This window comes from Melospiza melodia, chromosome 11 (assembly GCF_035770615.1).
Source record: "Melospiza melodia melodia isolate bMelMel2 chromosome 11, bMelMel2.pri, whole genome shotgun sequence".
Classification (NCBI taxonomy): domain Eukaryota; kingdom Metazoa; phylum Chordata; class Aves; order Passeriformes; family Passerellidae; genus Melospiza; species Melospiza melodia.
Window position 1 is genome coordinate 1,889,578 of NC_086204.1, and position 23,218 is coordinate 1,912,795.

General features: G+C 48.9%; 2 protein-coding genes across 2 annotated transcripts; both read left to right on the forward strand.

The window, feature by feature from the left end:
* Nucleotides 1–756: 756 nt before the first annotated feature.
* On the forward strand, nucleotides 757–10,742 carry FMO1 (flavin containing dimethylaniline monoxygenase 1). The gene is made up of 9 exons (XM_063165250.1): nucleotides 757–878; nucleotides 3,023–3,177; nucleotides 4,077–4,265; nucleotides 5,053–5,215; nucleotides 5,555–5,697; nucleotides 6,924–7,123; nucleotides 7,596–7,951; nucleotides 8,506–8,578; nucleotides 9,736–10,742. The coding sequence occupies exons 2-9, from the start codon at nucleotides 3,052–3,054 to the stop codon at nucleotides 10,076–10,078; spliced, it is 1,593 nt and encodes a 530-aa protein (XP_063021320.1). The 5' UTR covers nucleotides 757–878; nucleotides 3,023–3,051; the 3' UTR covers nucleotides 10,079–10,742.
* An 85-nt stretch (nucleotides 10,743–10,827) lies between these two features.
* On the forward strand, nucleotides 10,828–21,081 carry LOC134422851 (dimethylaniline monooxygenase [N-oxide-forming] 2-like). The gene is made up of 9 exons (XM_063165249.1): nucleotides 10,828–11,292; nucleotides 12,404–12,573; nucleotides 14,019–14,207; nucleotides 15,122–15,284; nucleotides 15,667–15,812; nucleotides 17,524–17,723; nucleotides 17,903–18,255; nucleotides 18,765–18,834; nucleotides 20,112–21,081. Exons 2-9 carry the CDS (start codon nucleotides 12,442–12,444, stop codon nucleotides 20,485–20,487), a joined length of 1,629 nt encoding a protein of 542 aa, XP_063021319.1. The 5' UTR covers nucleotides 10,828–11,292; nucleotides 12,404–12,441; the 3' UTR covers nucleotides 20,488–21,081.
* Nucleotides 21,082–23,218: the final 2,137 nt, after the last annotated feature.

Sequence of the window (23,218 nt, forward strand, 5' to 3'; positions counted from 1 at the left end):
AACATCCCTCAGCAAATCAAATACAAATGACACAAATCCTTCGTCTTTTTCTAAACACTGCTTTTCCTAAAGACCCAGTCCTCCATCAACTGCCTCTCCATGGGTTCTGCATTCTCCATGCCCAGCTGGATTCATTTGCAGTGATTTCATACTTTCTCCCCAGCCACCCTTACAAATATTGAATATCTGACTAACCAAAGCCTCTCTTATAATTTCCATGATCACTTACTCCTGGGAGACACCTGGATGGGCTCTACGTCCTGCACTGACGTTTCAGCCCTGATATATTAATTATGTTATGTTATGTTGTATTATATTATATTATATTATATTATATTATATTATATTATATTATATTATATTATATTATATTATATTATATTATATTATATTATATTATATTATATTATATTATATTATATTATATTATATTATATTATATTATATTATATCATATCATATCATATCATATCATATCATATCATATCATATCATATCATATCATATTATATTTTATCCTGTTTGCTGTTTGTCTGCACCTTCAGCCCCTTTTTGGCAGATGAAAACACTGGGCAAATGAAAACACGGGGCAAGTGAAAACACGTAGCAAGTGAAAACATGTCCCAGCTGGAGCTGCCCCCTCACCCATGGGTGCCCCTGGAGCACAGCTGGATCACCCCACTCCCTTCAGGGAGCCACATCTGGGCTGTGCAGGGACAGCAGGACACTGCAGCCACTCCTCCCCCAGCAGTTGTGTAATTCCCTGGCAGTGCCTGCCCTCCCTGCCCCTGCCCAGCTCCACGTCTGGCTATAAATCCCAGCAAGAGGGACCCTCCCTTCCCACAGCAGAGGTGACACTGAGCTGCCTGGGGCTGGAGGTAAGTGCTCCAGAGGGGTGAGAAGCCTTTCCTTCCCTCCCTGTGCCACACCTGGGCGCTTCTGAGTCTGGCTGCTTGCAGGGTTAGTGTGGAAAGTGTGGCAGGATTGGTATTTTTTGGTGCTGTTTGTAACTTCTCCTCGAGAAGGCAGGGAATCAAATAGCAAATGTAGCTGGGAGGCGTTTGTGATATAAGTTAGTTCCCACCATGCAAAAAAAAAAAAAAAGCTCCCCCAAAACAGTTAAACAGTTAACAGTGAGCAGCTCTTGCTAGTGCTTTGTTGATTTACAAAGGGAAAAGTCCAGGTTTTATTCCAACCTGGCAAAGCAGAGTATTCACTGGGTGTTGCTTTATGACTGAAAGTTGAAATAATTCTGGAGAATTTGGTGGGTTTTAGAAAATACTATGTCCAACCCCATTTTTTTACTGAAGACTGTGGTTTTTTTTTTCCTTTTTCCTGATGATTACACCACCCTCTGTCTGTGGTGGGAGCTGAAAGCCCTTCTCAGGCTACCCCAGTGACATCCTGCCATGCTGAGTGAATCACTCACCTGAGCAGGGGGCTCCATCCCACCCTGGGGTCACACCACAGATGGCAGCAGCACCCCCAGGACACCTGGGTGGGGGTCCTGCCTCTGGAATTGTCCAGCCCAAGCCACAGAACCTGGCCTTCATCCCTTGTTTTATTCCCTGACACTGCCAGGGATTAGGATCCACCGTCCCCACTGGGAGTTTTGTAGGGCTGGAAGCCAACCCGGGGGCTGTTGCCTTTCAAGCCCTACAAGGGACACAAAATCATCCTCAACCCAAGGTGTGCCACACCTGCAGCCCCTCTGTCACCCCAATGGCCCTGTCAAAGCCAGCCACCAGGGACAGGACCCTGCCAGAGAGGCACAAAATGAACAGCTCCAGTGCATTTCTTATATTTGTCTTCTGAGAGAGGCGGGGGCAGATATCCAAAGATAAAATACAGTGCATTTTCAATTCCAGTGAATTTTTTTTTTTTTTTTAATTCTGTGAGAGGCAGGGGCAGATATCCAAAGATAAAATACAAATATTTGCTAGTCTGATAAGGCAGGATAGTTTAAACCCAGCTTGTAAATACAAACTGGCAGCGAATTGTGGCTCAACTACATTCTTTCAAAGCCAGTTTTCCAGGGCAGCTGCAGGGGTTTGGAAGCAGCCCAGGGAGCATGCTGTAAAAGTGGAGAGGTTTTTTAAAATAAAGGGGAAAAAAGAGAAAATGATTAATTAAGACATTTAATCTAACTTGTAAACAAAGAGTGCTGGGAAATGAAATGGGGTTTGAGGGCAGCCCAGGGAGCACACTGTAAAAGTGGAGAGATTTTTAAAAAATAAAGGGGAAAAAAGAGAAAATGATTAATTGAGACATTTAATCTAACTTGTAGACAAACAACCCAGAATGCTGGGGAATGGAATGGGGTTTGGGGAAAGAGAAATTGGGAAAGCAGGTAGAGAAGTTCCCTATGGGGGGCATGCCAGGAGCTGCCCCCTGAGAGTGTGATGATCATCTTGTGAAAAAGGCCAATCACTTGCTTTTAAAATTTTAAAAATGTAATAGTAATAAAATGATTATTAAAAATAGTAATACAATTAGAGTAACAATAATTTGGACAATTTGAATTAGGACAATATGAGACAATAGAGTCAAAGAGTTATGGATGTCCGGGTACTTTTTTCTGGGCAGCACGAGAGGATTAACCTTTAAAAGCAACAGCCTGTTGCATATTCATACACCTCATCCATGATGCACAAATTCCATTCAAACACAGGATTCTGTCTGGGCAGTGTCAGCTTCTTCCTCTGAATCCTGACAGTGTCTTCAAGGCAGGAAGAAGTTAATTTCTTCTGATAATGGAGCAATAAATTCTTTTTCTCTGAAAGATTCAGGTGTCCTGTGGCTGCTATCTCATTGCAAGCCCTTCCTTTAGAAAAAGTATCCTACATAGCATCGTTTCTATTTTAACAATTTTTATAACCGAAAACAATATTTAACACGCTACTTAAGAGAATTAGTACAGCATTACTTTCTAACACAACACATATAACATTCATTTTAATATTTGCGACAAGGTAATCATAAAACACATGCAATTTTCGCAATCTGTGGGGTTTTTTCCCAGCTCCTGGGAGCCCAGCAGAGCCCGCAGGGATGCGAGTGGCCGTGGTGGGCGCGGGGGTCAGCGGGCTGGCAGCCACCAAGTGCTGCCTGGACGAGGGGCTGGAGCCCACCTGCTTCGAGCAGAGCCAGGACATCGGAGGGGTCTGGCGCTACACGGTGAGCCAGGGGCCGTGTCCTCCTCCCTGCCACTGAGGGGTGGGGACACACCACACACACACACACACATTTCTGCAGTAACAGCAATGGCTTCTTCTTTATTGCAAGTTGTTCTCAAGTTTTACACCCCTAAAGTCATTAGTTACATCAAACCAGCTCGTTATATTCATTGGACAAAGTGATAGCTTATTGTATTTTATTGGTACCAAGCATGATTATATGATATTATATTATATTATATTACATTACATTACATCATATCATATTATATTATATTATACTACATTATATTATATTATACTACATTATATTATATTATACTACATTATACTACACTAGAATTTTACTATAGAAAAGAGAAGGATACAGACAGAAGGCTTAACAGGAATGAATATTAAAAATTTGTGACTGACTCCTCAGAGTCTGACACAGCTGGCCGTGATTGGTCATTAAGTGAAAACAATTCACATGGAACCAATCAAAGATGGTCCTGTTGGTAAACAATGTCCAGAGCACATTCCAAAGCAGCCAAACACAGGAGAAGCAATCAGATAATTATTGTTTTCATTTTTCATTTGTTTCTGAGGCTTCTCATCTTCCCAGGAGAAGAAATTCTGGGAAAGGGGATTTTTCACAAAATATGACAGTGACATCTCTTCTGTTAGCTCGGTTGTTGGGCCTGCAGACCAGCTGCTAGGCCCATCCTCACCTCCCATCCTCACCTCCCCTGGCAGCTGCAGCTTTGCAGGGTTATGGGGTGGCTGTGAAGGGCTGTGAGGATTTGCTGGGTGCTGAGCTGCACCCCTGAGGCCAGGGCAGCAGGGGGACGGTGCCCAGGGCAGCAGGGGGACAGTGCCCAGCCTGGGCACGGGGCTGATGCACCCGGGGTGCCGTGGCAGGAGCACATCGAGGCCGGCCGGCCCAGCCTGTACCCATCAGTGATCAGCAACACCTCCAAGGAGATGTCTGCCTTCTCTGATTTCCCCTTCCCCGAGCACTTCCCCGTGTTCCTGCCCAATGCCCTGCTCCTGGACTACCTCCGGCGCTACACCGAGCACTTCGGCCTGAGGGAGCACATCAGATTTGGGGTGAGTGATGGGTGCCCTGCCCTGCCCTGCTCCCCACCCACCCTGGGTGCCCGTGGGCACTTGTGGTATTTTCGGGGTTCCCCATTGGAGGAGGAATTGATGAACCTGACTCCATGTTCTTAGAAGGCTGATATATTATATTATATTATATTATATTATATTATATTATATTATATTATATTATATTATATTATATTATATTATATTATATTATATTATATTATATTATATTATATTATATTATATTATATCATATCATATCATATCATATCATATCATATCATATCATATCATACTTTTATAATATTTTATTATATTGTTTATATTTTATTATATTATTATAATTTTTATATTTTATTATATTTTATAATATCGTATTATATTACTTTATTATATTTTATTATCTTTTATTATATTATATTTTTATTCTATCATATTAATGAATGCTATACTAAACTATGCCAAAGAATGGAGAAAGGATACAGCCAGAAGGCTACAAAGAATGATAATGAAAACTCGTGACCCCTTCCACAGTCCCGACACAGCCTGATCGTGATTGGTCATTAAGTTAAAACAATTCACGTGAAACCAATGAAACAAGCACCTGTTGGATAAACAATCTCCAAACCACATTCCAAAGCAGCAAAACACAGGAGAAGCTAATGAGATAATATTGTTTTCCTTTTTCTCTGAGGCTTCTCAGCTTCCCAGGAGAGAAATCCTGGCAAAAGGATTTTCCCAGAAAGTATGATGGTGACAGTGACTTTTCTTCACTCGCACGTTTCAGAGCACCGTTGTCAGCATCCGGAAGCACCCTGACTTTGCCACCACGGGCCAGTGGAATGTGGTCACAGAGGCAGGAGGGAAGCAGACATCACACGTCTTTGATGCTGTTATGGTTTGCAGCGGCAATTTCTCGGAGCCATCCCTCCCCCTGCAGTGTTTTCCTGGTATGGTATACAAGGAAATGTTGTTACCTGCTTCAGGGACTGGGGAGGGAAAATTTAGGGGTTGTTCAGGGAAAATTTCCTTTCTTTTCTTGCTTCCGCTTTCCAAACCTACTGGCATTGACAGCAATACTGTCCTGTGCTTCAGCAGCTCTGTCTTTGAGACCCCATTTTGGAGAGGAAGCATCAATTAATTCTGGAGGGCTGGACCTCCGAGACCCTGGTGGCCAGAGATTGCACATCCTTGCTCCTGCCATCTGGATTGCTTTTTAGCACTAGTTCTCCCCAACAAAATCCACAAATGCTTGAGTGCTTCAGAGCTCTGTTTCTTTTTCCCCCGAGGCATCGAGAGGTTCCGAGGGCAGTACTTCCACAGCAGGCAGTACAAGCATCCTGACGTGTTCCAGGGCAAGCGTGTCCTCGTGGTGGGCATGGGCAACTCGGGAGTGGACATCGCCGTGGAGGCCAGCCGGGTCGCTGCAAAGGTGCCACCACCCTGCCACCCCAGGCCTCTGGGGACAGGGGCACTGGGCACTGTGGTCATTAATTGTTGGGGTGTCATTGTGGGTTTCAGGATGAGGTGGGAGATGAGAATCGACTCCCAAGTTCTCAGAAGGCTGATATATTATATTATATTATATTATATTATATTATATTATATTATATTATATTATATTATATTATATTATATTATATTATATTATATTATATTATATTATATTATATTATATTATATTATATTATATTATATTATATTATATTATATTATATTATATTATATTATTTGAAAATTATACACTAAAACTATTGTGAAGGTGCCATCTGTGACCGTGTTCACAGGGTTCTTGGATGAGGGAAGAGACGAGGATCTGACTCCATGTTTCAGAAGGCTTCATTTATTGTTTTATGATATATATTACATTAAAACTATACTAAAAGAATAGAAGAAAAGGATTTCATCAGAAGGCTAGCTAAGAATAGAATAACAAAGAAAGAATGATAACAAAGGCTTGTGGCTCAGGCTCTCTGTCCGAGCCAGCTGACTGTGATTGGCCATTAATGACAAACAGCCACATGAGACCAATCACAGATGCACCTGTTGCATTCCACAGCAGCAGATAATAATTGTTTACATTTTGTTCCTGAGGCCTCTCAGCTTCTCAGGAGGAAAAAATCCTAAGGAAAGGATTTTTCATAAAAGATGTCTGCGACAAACTGTACTAAGGAAAGAGTAAGGAGACATCAGAAGGCTAGAAAAGAATGAATAATAAAAATTCAGAGAGTCCAACATAGCTGGCTGTGATTGGCCATTAATTAAAAACAATTCACATGTTGGGTAAGCAATTCTCCAAATCACATTCCAGAGCAGCAAAACATGGAGAACCTGAAGCTTCCCAGCTTCCCAGGAGAAGAAATCCTGGCGAAGGGATTTTTTTCATAAAATATCACAGTAACAGGGGACAGTAGCTCAGTGTTCTGACATCACAAACAGTCTTTCTGAGCCTGAATTTTTTGGTCAAAAAGCTACCTTGAAAGCAAGCTGGTTTTGTTCTTGTCTCCTGTTTCACCTCCATCACCAGCAGCCAGAAGAAATTAAAGATGCTGTTGCTGCTTTTCCATTGCACAGCTGTCTGTGCTGTGCCCCTCTGAGTTTCTTTACAAAGGGAAAGCAGCAAATTCATCACCTGAAGCATTGGTTCTTCTCTTGCAGGTCATGATTAGCACCACTCGAGGAGCCTGGCTGCTCAGCCGTGTGTTTGAGCACGGCTACCCTTGGGATATGATTTTAAACACTCGCCTGATGAGCCTGATCAAAACCAACCTCCCCGGACCCCTTTCATGGTGGTTGCTTAATTATAAGGTGAACCAGTGGTTCAACCATGAAAACTATGGCCTTCAGCCAGAGAACAGGTACCTCTTGGTGGTCCCCATCCCATGCTGAAGGGCTTGTGGTGTGGGCAGGGGGAGATGTTCAGCAAGCAGCATCAACCAATGCCCAGATTGAGGTGATCTCCAGCGGGGAGGAGAAAATAAGCTGTAGCTCCCTTAAGTGGTGAAAGATTGGGCACGCTGGAAAAACCCAGGAAGGCCCAGAGGAGGGTCTGTGGGTAAGGAGGAGAAGGAAGGCTTAAAGCATGGATCGGTTCTGGAAAGAGACGGTTTGAAGAGTAAATGAGTGGAGGGAATAAGGCGGCAGGAGATGTCCATTAATCACTCACGCTGTGGGACAGGGTGGCTTTGGTGACAATTGCTTGGAGGTGGGAGGCAGGGCTGTTTGCTCAGAGAAAACGACAGCAGGAGGTGTGAGCTGGTGGGAGGAGGAGCAGGGGAGCAGCAAGGCCTGTTTGTGGTGCCCCACTCTCAGAGCCCTGGCTCTCCACAGCTGGCTGGTGCGGGAGCCCGTGCTGAACGACGATCTCCCGAGCTACATCCTGACAGGCAGGATCACCATCAAGCCAGGTGTGAAGGAGTTCAAGGACAACTCAGTGGTTTTCCACAACTGCCCTGAGGAGGAGCCCATCGACATCGTTGTCTTCTGCACGGGCTACACCGTCTCCTTCCCCTTCCTGGAAGAATCCATCGTCAGGGTGGAGAACAAGCACGCGTCCCTCTACAAATACGTGTTCCCACCCCAGCTGCAGAAGCCCACCCTGGCTGTCCTTGGGCTGATTAAGCCCTTAGGAGCCATCATGCCCGTGGCAGAGATGCAGGCACGCTGGGTGAGCCGTGTCTTCAAAGGTAGGGGAGCAAATGTGAGCCCTCCTGTGCCCCAAAATGCAGCTCAGACAAAACTGGAAATGGTTTTCCCCTTCACCCGGGGAGATCCCAGAGCTAAAAAGCTCAGAGTGGACAAGGGAGCTTTTCCCAGGCTCAGACTCCCCAAATTATTTCACTTCAGCTAAGCTACAGCAACATGAGTGAGGAAAGAAACTCACTGGTGTTTTTTTGGGGGGGGTTTAATAAAAATAGTAAGAATAACCTCGTGGAGGGCTGGGTCAGGACTACTCCACAGAGATGAGAAGCTCTGGGGTTTCTCTTTGGGAGGATCCTCTCTGGGGCTTGCACTGCCCATCTGCCCCCACATCACCTGCCTGTGCCCTGGCAGGACACATCTGTAAGAGCAGGAGGAGGTGCGGGTGAATTTGGAATACTGGTTTTGGGCAGGACTGCAGCACTGCCAAATAAACTGCCAGCAATGAGAGTTTCCTGCCCTCCCAGGGAAGGGATTCCCACATTTTGCATCACTCCCCCCAGGAGTTAAACTCTGCAGAACACTCTCCTCTCTCTTCCAGGCCTGTGTCAGTTGCCTCCCCAGGCTGTCATGGAGAAAGAAGTAAATGAGAAGAAGAAAAACCAAATCCAATGGTAAGTCATTCCCCAGAGCCCCAAAGGTATTTTGGTGGATTGAAAAACCTCTGGAGTTTTTGGGGCTCTCACTCTGTGCCTGTTCCCTGCAGGCATGGCAGGGGAGAGGGGAGGATTCCTGGATCCAGCTTCCCCTTTACTCACTTGCAAAGAGCCAATGTAACCTTTGATTTAACACCGATATTTTGCCTGTTGGTGACAGCAAGAAATTAATTCAGGGTACTCAGGGCTATGGGAGTTGGGGAAGAATACCAGGATCCCCATGGACTGAGAGATAAAATAGAGAAATTAATGGTAATAAATGCAAAGTAATTCAGCTTGGGGGGAAAAAAACCAACCCATAACCAGCGAGGTGTACACACTGATTGTCTCATCTCACAGCATGGAGACCTGACTCACTGTGAACAGGTGTCTGAGCACAGTGGTGTGTGGTTCACAGGCAGGCAAAAGGCTTAAAAGGATTAGGGAATGAATGAGCCAATCCCAGGAAACTGGGTGATAGATAAATCCAAGGCTCACTTAGATAGCTATAGGAGAAAAGGTGTAGGAGAGTGAAGTACAGAATTGCACAGAATACAATACAAGGTGAAGTACAGAATACAGAATACAATACAATACAAGGCTGAGTGGATATGAGCTTTTGCAGACCTCTGAAGGTGGGACATGAAGCTGTGAATTCTGCAGAGAAGGTGAACTGGAAGCAATTCTCCAAGCCACTGTGTATTCTTGCAATATTTGGAGGAAATGAACATGGGGGATACTAAAGGGTGCCACCTTCCTCATGCTGCACGTGACTTTTCTGCAAAAAGCAAAGGGATTTGGGTTGGAGGGGTTTTTTGTTTGCTTCCTTTGAAAAAGACTGCAAACTGGTTTGTCAAAGTCTGCTAACAAAGATTCACCAAGGGGAAGGGGAGGAGCGGGTGCAACTTGTGAGTGCGGAAGAGAAAGATTGGCTGGAGCCAGCATCACTTCACAGGAGCTGTGTGGGGGCCAGGATTTGTGTCCCAGGTTCCCACTGCACCTACATCCAGTCCTTTCCCAGAGAACCCAGCTGCATTCCAGATGCGATAAGGATGCAGAGGATGCCCACCCCAGTTCCTCCAAGCCCTGCTGACACCAACCTTCCTCCTGCCTCTTTCTCCTCTCTGATCATTCAGGTTTGGCCTGACCTTTGACGAAGTGCTCAAAACCGAGTGGCTGGTCTACCTGGACACCCTGGCCTCCTTCATTGGTGCCAAGCCCAGCGTGCTGGGGCTGCTCTGCACAGACCCAAGGCTGGCTCTCACCATCTTCTTTGGGCCCTGCTCCCCCTACCAGTACAGGCTGGGGGGTCCTGGGCGCTGGCAGGGGGCACGGCAGGCCATCCTCACCCAGTGGGACCGCGTCCTGAAGCCCACCAGAACACGAGTCCCTGCTGGCTCCTCCAGCTCCTTCCTGTCCCTCCTCACTGTGGTGGCACTCCTTCTGCTCCTGGCTGCTGTGATTTTCGGTTTCCTATAGCTTTTTTGTTTGTTTATTGTTTGTTGGAGTTGTTTGGGTTTGTTTTGCCCTGAGGGATTTTATCTCAGGTCAGACAGCCCCACGGGACTGGGGAAAAGGATTTCAGTAGCTGGCAACAAACTTTCATCTGAAACCTGCAGCATAAACCTCCCTTCGTTCCAACCCAACCCCAAGCCCAGCTTTACAGGCCTCATTAACCAGGGATGGCAGCCTTGCCCAAGTGTATTTTGCCCCTCTGCTCCCCCTGCCTGCTGCCAGAAGCAAGAGATTGATGCCACAATTGTGCCTGGATCACATGAGACAGGACTCAGAGAGGATGAGACCAGCAAAAGTGGTGGTGTGTCCCAGGAGCAAGAATTATCTGGGAAAATATTCCTGTGATTATCTATCACAGGAACTACCTGGGCTGTGTACACAGGTCAGGCTGTCCCCTTCTCCAAACCTAAACACTGTAACCCCAAAATCCCAGCTGGGGTTGAATTGGTACATCTTTCCAGTTGTTTGGGAAGATTCCAGGTTTGTCCCGCAGGAGCCTGTGGGGCTGAGCACTCCTGCCTTTGCTTCCCTGCGTGCCCCACCACTGGACAATCCTGAGGCTTTGTTTTGTGCGTGGAGAGACTTTAAATGAATAAAATCTCAGTGGCTGTGGCGGGAGTGCGCTGCAGATGCCTCCCTGTGCTTTCCTTGTGTGCGTGGGGGGGAGAGCTGTGTCTGAGCGGGGCTGTGCCACCAATTGCTGTGGGCAGCTCACAAGGCTGGGGCTCTCAGGGCTCTCCCTGACTGCCCAAAGTGAAGCTGCACAGTGCTCCATGTCCCACATCCACGCTGTCTGCTGGCCAAGGGAGCGTGTTCTGCTGATCTCCTGGGGATGCCAAGGGAACAAGAGCCCAGCACAGGCACCACAAAAGGATCAGCACAGCCCCACGCTGCTGCCTGGGCTGGAGCAGGGACGAGTTACAGCGTGGGAGTCCTCGCAAGCAAGTTCCCTTCGGGATTATCTCTGAATTTTCACCTGGCACTGCCCCAGGGAGGCTGAGAACTTTCTTCCAGTGCATTTAAGCCCACAGGGCGGGGGGAATGCAGGTGTAAAGGTCAGTGGTGCAAGAGCTGGGGCTGTGCCTGGACTTCAGCCTTCCCTTCCAATCCACGGCCAGAGGAACTCAAGGGAAATCCGGAGAGGGCAGAGCGGCGAAGGCACAGCGCTGTCCTGCAAGGTTTGCTCCTCAGTTCTCTTGGGTGGGCTTGGCAGGGTTTAAAAGTGGGCAGACAGCTCTCCAGGGTTTTGGCATTCACTGCTGGCTTTGCCTTGCTGCTGGCGGGGGGAGAGGGGTGTTGCAGGGACCCTCTGGAGCGAATCCATCTGCAGGCAGCGCTGGAAAAGGGGGGTGGCTTGAGCACCCTGAGCTTGCCTGCCCTTTCCTGAAGCCAAGGAAGGCTCCAGAAACGAGGCAGGCAGCTGTGGGCATGTCCTGCCCTGTTCCTGCAGATCAAGGAGTGGCTCAGGCCAGGCTTGTGGATGCCAAAGGGGTTGTTTTGCACCTCCCTCATTTTTCTTTCTTCGGTTTCCTCCTCCATGTTCTGTTTGTGTTAATTTAATTTTTGACACAAAACCGGTAGAAAAAGTTACAAATTACTCTTTCTGCTGACCCTGCAGTAGCAGTACTTTTTATCTAATCAAAGTTCATGCGAGTTCATTTTTTCCTACCTTGCTTTCCACTCAAGCTCGGTGCAGCTCAGTTTACACAGCCCAGCTTTGAGTTCCTCCCATTTATCCCCAGCGTTTCCCGGGTTCCTTACCTTTTGTATACCCTGCAATCCCAGCCTTGCTTTCACAGAGCTGTCTAACTTCTGAATGGCTGCACCCTGCTCCTGCTCAGTCAGGCATTGCTTTGCTTTTTCCCCTCTTTTTAAACCCTTTTTGTTTTCAAGAGATTGCTCTTTAATGGGAAGTTAAAAGGGAAAGCGTGAAAACGAGCCAGCTTAGCTGGAGTTGCTTCTCCCAAAGGCTTCAGGATGATCAGGCAGAAGAAGATAGCTGCAACTCCTTTGCGTGCATGCAAAAGAGAATAAATTAAAGCAGCAGAACAGCAAGGTTTAAAAGTGCCTCCTTTTTCATCCCATGGAGGAGGGAGATTCCTGGACCCCCCCAGAGTGGGTTTGGGAGGGTAATGAGCAGGATCTGTGCACCAACAGCTGGCTGTGGGGTTCTCCCAGGACAGTTTTCCTTCATGAGCACCTGCAGCTGGAGAAGACCAGGGGTGTTTTGGTGGGGATGGGAAGAAGGAAATGGCGTTTCTGCTGATCCCCGGGCTGTTGTGCTTCCAGCTGCTGTCACACCAGCCTGTCACCTGCTGCAGGCCACCATGGTCCGGCGTGTGGCTGTGATTGGGGCTGGGGCTGGGGGCTTGGCCTCTATCAAGTGCTGCCTGGATGAGGGGCTGGAGCCCACGTGCTTCGAGAGCAGCGAGGGCATCGGCGGCGTCTGGCGCTACACGGTCAGTGCCCCCCGCGTCTGCCCCCGGGCTTGTCCCTCTCAGGAAAAGTAACCCACAAACACCAGAGGTTTATGTCCAAAAAGGAGACAGAGGAGTCCTTTTATTTTATTTGAATAAAGGGAGAGGCCATGGGGCATTCCCCTGGGATCTCTCGAGTTTTTGGAGGATGCATCCTCCCTTTTTATCCCAATTTCCCAGCTGCATTTCCCTTCTCTCTTTCCCCATTTCTGATGGACTTGAGAGGTACAGACTTCCCAAAACATCTGATCCCAAAGATTCCCCTGTAATGTACAACCTTCCCTTTTAATTTTTAATTCTTATGGAATTTAGGGGGCTTTATTCCCCATTGTTTCTTTCATCTTTCAGTATCTAATTTAATTTATCCGCAAACCTAAAGTTTATTTGTAAAATCAAATCTCTTTTTCCATTCATCAGTCAGTGGAATCCTTCCCGTTGTTTCTTTTCTCTCCCAGTGCTGGTTTTATCTACCAGCAGGCCCACAGCTTGTTTGTAAAGACAAATCCACTGTTCCTCTCATCCCCTTCCTTGGATGCTCTGGGACTGCAGCAAAGAGGAAAGGGTGGCCTCGCCCTCAGGGACTGTCCCTGTCCCACTCTTGGGGCTCCTCCTGACTCCAAGATGGAGAAGGAAATGGAGGGGGTGGGAAATGGATGGAGTTTTGCACCTTGGCTAAAGGAGCTTTGAAAAATAGGTTTATATGCCTTGATTGTTGTAGTGACAATGTTAATGATTGTGCCTTGTGTACTTCACTTGGAAACGATAAACAAAACCATCAAAGAAGTCTTTTCTGTTCAAGAGAGAGGAGGAAATGTGGGAAATTGATTTGTAGAGAATTCTCAAAACCTGGCAGAAGGCTCACATAGTGTGCATCTGTATGTAAACCTTGAGATAAGAAATGCTGATTTAGATATGCCATGGAATAGGACAGACATTGTTGAGAGAGAAATGGAACAAGAAACAAGTTTCAAAGGATGATTTTGTAAATAAGACTAGATACTTTAGAGAAATAGAACTATGAAAGATGTATTGTAGTAGGATACACGAGGGGTAATTTTAGATAATTGGCTTTAACGCATTTACAGCATGGTGTAGCAAAAACTGATAGGCCAAGAAACGCTTATAGTGTACCGTAATTAAGAATTAGTTGGCTTCTGATTGTGATGGTGTGAATTAAAACATCTGTACTGTCTCACCCTTCAAGTGAGACTAAAAATAGAATAAAAATTTTAAAATGCCTCTCAGTTGCCCCATCTCTGGGTCAGAAAAGAGCTTAATCATACAGAGGGAGCAGTAATGATTGTCTCCAAGTGCTAGTCCTGGCTTATTCCTTGTACCAAAATGTGAGGAAGAAAAATACTTATATACTTGATGGGGAGAAATTCTTCCCCTGCACACCTGGAAACATCAGCACTGGCTTCACACAGGACTCCACAGACAGCAGGAGGATCACTGTATACCGCTCAGTCATCACCAACACCTCCAAGGAGATGTCCTGCTTCAGTGACTTCCCCTTCCCCGAGGATTTTCCCAACTACCTGCCCCACAGCCTGGTCCTGGAATACCTCAGGATGTACACCCAGCACTTCGACCTCCTGCGGCACATTCGCTGCCAGGTGAGCAGCTCTCGGGTTTTGTGTTGCTGCAATGGCTCCCAAGGTGTTAAAGAGTTTTTTTTTCCCAGCCCCATGACCAAAGAAGAAGTTGAGATTCCTCAGCTCTGCTTTTCAATGTTGTTTATTTTCTCTTACCTGTTCCATTCCTGCTGAGGTCTGTCCAGCAGGTCGGGTTGTGGCACAGACCCTGCCCTTGGGGTGGTGTCACCTTTTTATACTAAGAACTACATGTGCTTTATTTACAATAATTTTCCAATACCTATCACCTATGTTAGACAGTCTGTCTCTACTTTAAACCAATCCAGAAGTGTCACCATCACAGCAGAAGATGGAGGGAAAGAAGAAGAAGAAGGACAGGACACCCTCAGATTCCTCCATCTTACCTCTTGAACCCCCATTCTAAACCCCCAAAATTCTACTTTTTCACCCTGTGACAAATTCACTATCATTCTACTCAAACTCTTGTGGCTTTTAAATCCTCACACAAAGTTGGTAATCATTTCCATGGGCTAAAATCAAAGGCACAGGTGTTTGTGACTCCGTGCCAAGGTCTCTGAGCTCCTTGCCAGGGTCTGGAATCACCCAGAGCAGCCAGAGGAATGTCCTGAGTTCCAACAATCAGGGACCTCAAACCCATGGGGAGAAGAACCATGCGCAGCTGGAGATTGGAGGTGGGATGGGACCAGGCTGGGTGCCAGCCCTCAAGGGCCTTTTGAGTCCTGAATGCAGACTTTAGGCCCATGTTTTAACTAACGCTGGTTTAACACAGCCTTGCCCCCCAGTGCCATCACCAGGAGAAATGCAGGGTGGGCTTTAACGGCTTCAGAAGTGTCACGCAGCTCCCCAGGGACCCAGCATTTCACAGGCACGTCTCTATGATCCCTGACTGCTGTTCTCTTGGGCTTCTGTGCAAGACAACAGTCCTCAGTGTGAGGAAGTGCCCAGATTTCAGCACCTCAGGCCGGTGGGAGGTGGTCACCGAGAGCCACGGTGTCCGTGAGTCCCACGTCTTTGACGCTGTCATGGTGTGCACCGGCCATTACCAGGAGCCCTACTTGCCACTGGCTTCTTTCCCAGGTAAGGCCTGTCCCAGCAGTGGGGTTCCCCCAGCAGCCATGGCTGGATTTGGTTCCCCCAGTCCCTGGATTGGATTTTAATCTGTGAGCCTGCCTGCTCCATGAAGCCCCCACAGTGGAGCAGGCAGGACCCTGACCCCATGGAAATGGTGGGGGGCATTGCAGGGAATGGAAAAAAACACCTTGTAAAGGTGCAGCCAGGCTTTTCCCTTAGGATTTGCAAAGCAAGACTGAGCTGAGGAGGTACAGGGCACTTCCATGGGCTTCTCAGCTGCCAGGGGAGGTGGGAGCGGGGACAGTTGGGGGCTGCAGAGGATCTGAGCATGAGGCTTGGGTGAGTAAATGTATCTGGCAGCATGAAATGCTCCCTGCTCTCTGCCTAGGCATTGAAAGTCGCTTTAAAGGCCAGTATCTGCACAGCTGGGAGTACAGGGACGTGCAGGCTTTCCAAGGGAAGCGTGTCCTGGTGCTTGGCATCGGCAACACCGGCGGGGACCTCTCCGTGGAGCTGAGCCGAGTGGCTGCCAAGGTACAGTTCCATGCTGCTCCAGACAGGGCCTCCACCAAGGTACAGCTCCATGGTGCCCCAGACAGGGCCTCAGCTGCTCCATGGTGCCCCTGGCAGAGCCTCTGCCAAGGTACATTTCCATGCTGCTCCAGACAGGGTGTCCCGCAAGGTACAGCTCCATGGTGCCCCAGACAGGCCTCTGCCAAGGTGCAGCTCCATGGTGCCCCAGACAGGGCCTCTGCCAAGGTGCAGCTCCAAATAGGGCCTCTGCTGCTCCATGGCGCCCCAGACAGGGCCTCTGCTGCTCCATGGTGCTCCAGACAGGGCCTCTTCCAAGGTACAGCTCCATGGTGCCCCACACAGAGCCTCTGCCAAGGTACAGCTCCATGGTGCCCCAAATAGGGCCTCTGCTGCTCCATGGCGCCCCAGACAGAGCCTCCACCAAGGTACAGCTCCATGGTGCCCCAGAAAGGCCCTCTGCTTCTCCATGGCGTCCCAGACAGAGCCTCTGCCAAGGTACAGCTCCATGGTGCCCCAGACAGGGCCTCTGCTGCTCCATGGTGCCCCAGACAGAGCCTCCCCCAAGGTACAGCTCCATGGTGCCCCAAACAGAACCTCTGCCAAGGTACAGCTCCATGCTGCTCCAGACAGGGCCTCTGCCAAGGTACAGCTCCATGGTGCCCCACACAGAGCCTCTGCCAAGGTACAGCTCCATGGCGCCCCAGACAGAGCCTCTGCTGCTCCATGGTGCTCCAGACAGGGCCTCTGCCAAGGTACAGCTCCATGGTGCCCCAGACAGAGCCTCCCCAAGGTACAGCTCCATGGTGCCCCAGAAAGGCCCTCTGCTTCTCCATGGCGCCCCAAACAGAGCCTCTGCCAAGGTACAGCTCCATGATGCTCCAGACACGGCCTCTGCTGCTCCATGGCACCCCAGACAGGGCCTCCACCAAGGTGCAGCTCCATGGCGCCCCAGACAGGGCCTCTGCTGCTCCATGGTGCTCCAGACAGGGCCTCTGAGAGCCAGTGGCTCTGATGCCTTGTGAGGGCTGACCCAGAACAGAGGCTGGACAGAGTTAAAGAATAAAATAGGGGTTTATTAAGAGGCCTCAATGGATCCACCTTTGGCAGCACAACCCAGAATGGCCACAAAAATGCACGACGGGTCATGGGGTCTGTCGCCTTTATAAGTTCTGCTCCATTTGTGTATTGGAGTTAATTGTCCAATTCCAGCTCCAGCCCATGCAGTCCCATCCTTCTTGTTTCCTCTCTCCAGCCCACGTTGTTTGTGCTCTTGGGCCTGAGATTTGGATCATTTGTCCTTGGTGCCCAGCTGGAGCAGGAATTGTTTTGTCTCCCTGCTCTGTGCACAGAGCTCACCATCCCCTCATATGAAGCTCAGACCCACACACTAAAGCAGCACAGAACCTGAAAAATATAAAAGCTCTAACCTGAGGCATCAGCTCAAGGTACCTCAGGGAGCTCTTCCCCCAGGTTCCTCTATAAATTCCACTTCTCACTGAGGGCAGTTGAAGAAGCTTTACAACTCCTGGAGAGTTTGGGCTGCCTGAGGAGTGGCAATTGAGCAGCTGTGGGAACTTTATCAAAGCGTTTGGTTCATCTGGATGTCATCTCCTCCCCTTGTGTTAGCTCAAGTGCAGGAGATGGGATTTGCCACTCGGGGCAAAACCAAGGAGATGCCTGGGCAGGAGGCTGAGACCTGCCTTCCCCTCAGGTGTTCCTCAGCACCAGGAGCCACACGTGGGTCGTCAGCCGGGTCTCAGACCAGGGCTTCCCCATGGACATGGTCAGCACCACCCGCTTCAACTCCCTCCTGGACTGGCTTCTCCCATCAGCCCTCACAAGGAGGATCAAGTTTCGGAAGTTCAATTCATGGTTCAACCACACAAACTATGGCTTGGCCTCCAGCAAAAGGTGGATTTTTCTGGTTGTTTTGTTGGGTGCTCAGGGGGTCTTTATAATATGAAATGCTTAATTCTCAGTTTTGGGGGATATTTTTGGAATAGCAAACCATCGGAGGGGAATTCTGACCATAAAAAAAGTCATTTTAGGTCCCTCCCAGATATTAACACTGCTCTTTTCTCTGCTGCAAGCTCCAAATTTAAGATAATTATCAATGAAGAGCTGCCCTTCTGCCTCCTCTCTGGGGCTGTGGTGTTGAAGCCCAACGTGAAGGAGTTCACTGAAAGCTCTGCTGTTTTTGAAGACGGCACAACCGAAGGAAACATTGACGTGGTGCTCTTTGCCACGGGCTACAACTTCTCCTTCCCCTTTCTGGAGGATTCTGTTCGGGGCTCCATCCACGACAACCGTTCCCTCTACAACTGCATCTTCCCTCCCCAGCTGGAGCAGCCCACGCTGGCCATCATTGGCCTGATCCAGCTGACAGGCTCCATCATGGTGGGCTCAGAGATGCAGGCTCGCTGGGTCACAGGGGTCTTTGCAGGTAGGACATGGGGGAGATGTTCTGGCTGGGAGGTTTGGGGCAGCCTGAGCTGCTGCCCACACAGCTTAGGGTATATTTCAGCTCTGTGGGTAGCTTCAGTCCACCAGCTGCATCCCACACCTCAGGAAAGGTGCCGAGATCTTGGGAAGGAGCTGAACATGTTCTCTTAAGGTGCTGCTGGAGCTATTATATAATTATGAATATTGTCTAGGTTTACCCCTGCTAGAATCAGAAACTCTGACATAATTGAGACTTCAAGCTTTCAGAAAGTGAAAAGATAATATAAAGCTCTAATCCAGCTTCAAATCAGTTAGTGAGACCCCTTCTAGACTTAACAAATTGGCTCATATAAAGTGCAGGTTGAAACTAAATTGAGGCATTTGGAAAACATTTTTCTTTGCATCCGTGGTATCTCCTCCTGATACAAAATAGAAAAGACCAAGAGTTAAAATCCCAAGATTCTTATTTATTTTGATTGCATGGGCAGTTTCTGGTTTCTCTGTTCTCAGGCTGGAACAAGCTGCCTCCCCCCAGCAGGATGATGGCTGAGGTTTTGAAGAGGAAGCCAGCAGTCAAAAGGTGTGTGATGCTCCTGCAGTCGGGATGAGACGGGTTCTGTGTGCCAGGACAAGCTCAGGGAAGGGGGGGACTCGATGGCTGACATGGCAGGGACCTGCTCAGCCCACCCAACTCTGCATTTATTACCTCACCACCCACAGTGGGCTGGGAAAATGCTCCCGTGGCTCCTTTATGGAACAAGACACGAACTCCCCTTCCCTCCCTTCCCATCCCCTTTGCTCCCTCCCTTTCTCTCCCGTTCTCTGGAGATCCCCCCCTGCCAGGCTTCCCAGCCATGTCCTTGTTCCCAGCACATCCAGATGAAGGTTTGGTTTCCTCCAGACTGAGGGTGCCATCTCGTGGCTTCTCCCTCCCAAATCCAGGCCCTGGGGAGAGCTGGGTTCTGTCCAGATTCCATCCAGAACCCCCCTGGAGCCGGGAAGTGTGGGTGGGGGACAGTTTGTGTCACTTTTTGGCAGGTCAAGGTGAGTGTCCCACCAGGCTGCTGTGTGTGTGGGAGCTGGCAGCCTGCCTCCTTGGCACTGGGATTGATTTTACAGGAGGTGGAGATGTGTCCACGCAGATGTGGGATGGATGATGATGGGGCAAGGAGGAAACGTCGGGGTTGGGTTTGCCAGCAGGGCAGGGCTGGCTCATGGGACACGGGGAAAAGCTGGGACAAAACAGAGCCACAGGGGTTATGAGCAGGAGCCCAATGACTGCACCACGGTGCTGTTACACAGAAATGTGGAAATTGCTGTTACACAGAAATATGGAAGCCTGAGATGCACAGGGAACAAACTTGAGGCTGTCCCAAACTTTCCTCAAGCAGATCAGCCTGTCCTTCCTTCTGTGAGGGAGATAAGGTTTCAAGCAGAGAAATCCTGGAGGTCCCTCCCAGCATGGGAAGCTTTCTGCATTTCCCAGATTTCCCCTTGGCATGCTTATCTCTACTTCTCGAAATCAGCCATATCCACACCCCTGAACCTCAGGGAAGGACACAGCAGGCTGCTTGTGGCATTACAATGATGCTACTGTTAAGTTAGAGCTGATTTTGAAGCCACAACTATGCTGCAGAGACAAAACAGGTTTCTGCTTATCCCGTGCCCCAGGGAACTGCTGGCATCAACCCCACAGAGGCTCCTTCAGTGTTTTTGGCTTTGTTTGGGGCTTAGACGGCTCTGCTCCAGAGCCTGGGGCTCACCTGGTGTCTGAACCTGAGGCTTTTGGTGCCCATGGAGCTGGGAAATGAGGGAAGATGATGCCACCTGACTTCTGTTTCTCACATCCCATCAAAGGAACCCATCTGAGAGGGAGAACCTGAAGATGAGTTTCATCAGCTACGTGGACAAAATCGCTGCGTGCGCCGGCGTCAAACCCAGCGTGATGAGGCTGCTGCTGACTGATCCCAAGCTGGGCCTGGCCATCTTCTTTGGGCCCTGCTCCCCCTACCAGTACCGGCTGCAGGGCAGGGGCAGCTGGAGCGGGGCCAGAGCTGCCATCCTCACCCAGTGGCAGCGCTCCCTGCGGCCCCTGAGGACCCGAGTGCTGCGTGACAGCTCCAGCAGCTCCTGGGGATGGAGCTGGATGTGCCTCCTGGCTCTGCCAGCAGCTCTCACTGCAGCTTGGCTCTGCTCCAAACACCCCCAGGCAGGCTGGAGCCCCCGGCCGTAGGAGGAACACGGAGAGATGCGATGCCAGGTGATGTGGGCATGGTGCAGAGCAGTGCCAGTGTCTTGGTTTGGAAAGCCAGGAGTCTGCTAAGGAAGGCAGAAGCCTCCCCTGGAGAATGTAATACATGGAGAATGTAAACCCTCCCCACCCCTCCCAATTGCTATAAAATTTAAATTAGGGGGCTCTCAGGTAAAAAATATGGGAGCAGGAAATAACAGTTCTTTAATAGGGAAATAAAATAAAAGGATAAAATAAACAATGCAGTACACTAGAACAACACTGCCAGAGTCAGAACCCAACCTGACACCCTGTGGGTCAGGGTGTTGGTGGCAGTCCCATTGGAATTGTGGCTGCAGCCCTCCTGCAGTGTCAGGGGTGGTTCTGCTGGAGCAGGGATCCTGTAGAGAAGGATGGATTCCTTCCTCTGAAGATCCAGGGGAAGGAGAGACAGCTGCTGTTCCTCTGGGGAATCCCGTGGAGAAGCCGTGCTGGTGTCTCAAAAAACTCTGGATTATATCTGGGTAGCAATGCTTGAAACCTCAGATTGTATCCAGGCAGGAATGTTTGAAACCTCAGATTGTATCCAGACAGGAATGCTTGAAACCTCAGATTGTATCCAGGCAGGAATGTTTGAAACCTCAGATTGTATCCAGGCAGGAATGCTTGAAACCTCAGATTGTATCCAGGCAGGAATGTTTGAAACCTCAGATTATATCCAGGTAGGAATGCTTGGCTCCTCCCTCTGGGCTCACATCTCCCAATGGGATGCTGCAGTTCTTATCAGCCATGCAGTGACATTCAATAGCTGTTATCAGCAATGTCCCCTCCCAAGGGAGGTGTGAATGTGGTCACTCAAAGAGAGAGATAAGGCAAACTGCCCACTTGACAAAAGGAATCTGCCATACAGATGGGAATGAAAAACATCTTGCCTTGAACAGCCAGGTGCTGCCAGAGGGATGGAGCTGGCACCAGCAGGAGCCTGGGGCTGTCTGTGTCTGTCACTATAGGACATGGAACAACACAAGCACACACTGCTGCTCTGAAGGTGAAGAAAAGGAAAGTTTATTTTCTGACCTTAACATTTATCGTTTTCTAAAAGTGACAGTGGGTTGGAGGATGACAGTGCCCCCTCTCCAATGGCACTGGGCAAAGCAACAGTCCATCAAATTTCTCTTCCTCCATAAAAGAATGCAAAGCAATAAGTTATTTACAGAAAGTGTGTGAGAAAGTTTGTTACAAGAATGTAAACATCAGAAGGCTTAGAAAATCTTAAAAACTCAGGGTGACATGTGTCCAGCCACCTCCTGCTGATGTTCTGTAGGAAAGGCATTTTGTGCTGTTCTTGTGAGCCAGCAAAGGCTTCCTGAAGATAAGGAAAGCCCCGTAATTGTCTCGAGGAAGACACCAAGGCTGTCCCCTTGACAACGTGATGGAATAGGGAAAGTTCAAAGATACGGACTCGAGCTGGCTCACAGAGTGACCTGGCTCCTTGCTCACCTACTGAGAACTTTGTTTCTTTCTTATGACCAATGGACAGTGAATGTGTCTGTTCAGTAAATGTAAATATCTTGAAAAACCACAAAGGCAACATGTTGCTGTAATAAATCTCTCTTATGCGCCCTTCTGATGGAGTCTTGGTGCTTTGCACTGTGTCACACCCTATAGTGACAATGTTCCTTCTGACATTGCACCAAAGGTGACACAGAGAGCTCACCTGAACCATTCTGAGCATGAGGCCAGCCTTTGGAGAAATGAAATTTCCTGCTCCCTGAAATTTGGGCAGGACCCACACCACCTTGAGGTTTCATGAAACATGAACTGTCTGAAGAGAGCTATTCTGTGTCTGGTAACTTTTGGGACGTGAAGGAGGGAGCCACAAATAAACCTCACAGATCTGCTCTTTGCTGATGGATTTATTGGTGGTTCATTATCAGGGGGTGTGAGGTGGATCCCAAGCTGTGACAGAGAGGAGAGTCCTACCCTAATCTATCCATTGTATAGATAGAAATATCAACAAATAAGGTATATGAGAAATGTTCATATATTGATATACAGTAATTAATTATACATACAGCAACAAAGCCAAGCAGGGATCCCTGACATTGCCCCAGCAGCCTTAGGATTATAGGGAACCCTGAATTCCTGGGATGGGGACCAGGATGGGAAGCAAGGTGGAGCTGGGATGGGAGCAGGGATAGGACTGGGATGAGAACAGGGATGGAAAGTGGGATGGGACAGGGAAAGGGCCGGGACAGGGCCAAGATGGGAACTGGCATGGGGCCAGGATGGGAACAGGGATGGGGCTGGAATAGGAACCAGGATGGGAACAGGGATGGGAACAGGGAAGGGGCCAGGATGGGGATTGGGCAGGGGATGGGATGGGAACGGGATGGGAACCAGGATAGGACTGGAATGGGGTCGGGATAGGGCCAAGATGGGAACCAGCATGGGACCAGGATGGGATTGGGATGGGACCAGATGGGAACAAATATAGTACTGGGATGGGAACTGGGATGGGACCAGGATAGGACCAGGATAGGGCTGGGATGGGGCTGGGATAGAACCGGGACAGGACTGAGATAGAACCGGGATAGGACCAGGATGGGGCCAGGATGGGGTTGGGACAAGACCGGGACAGGACCGGGATAGGACAAGATGGGAACCAGGATAGAACCGGGACAGGACCGGGATAGAACCAGAATAGAACAGGATAGAACCGGGACAGGACTGG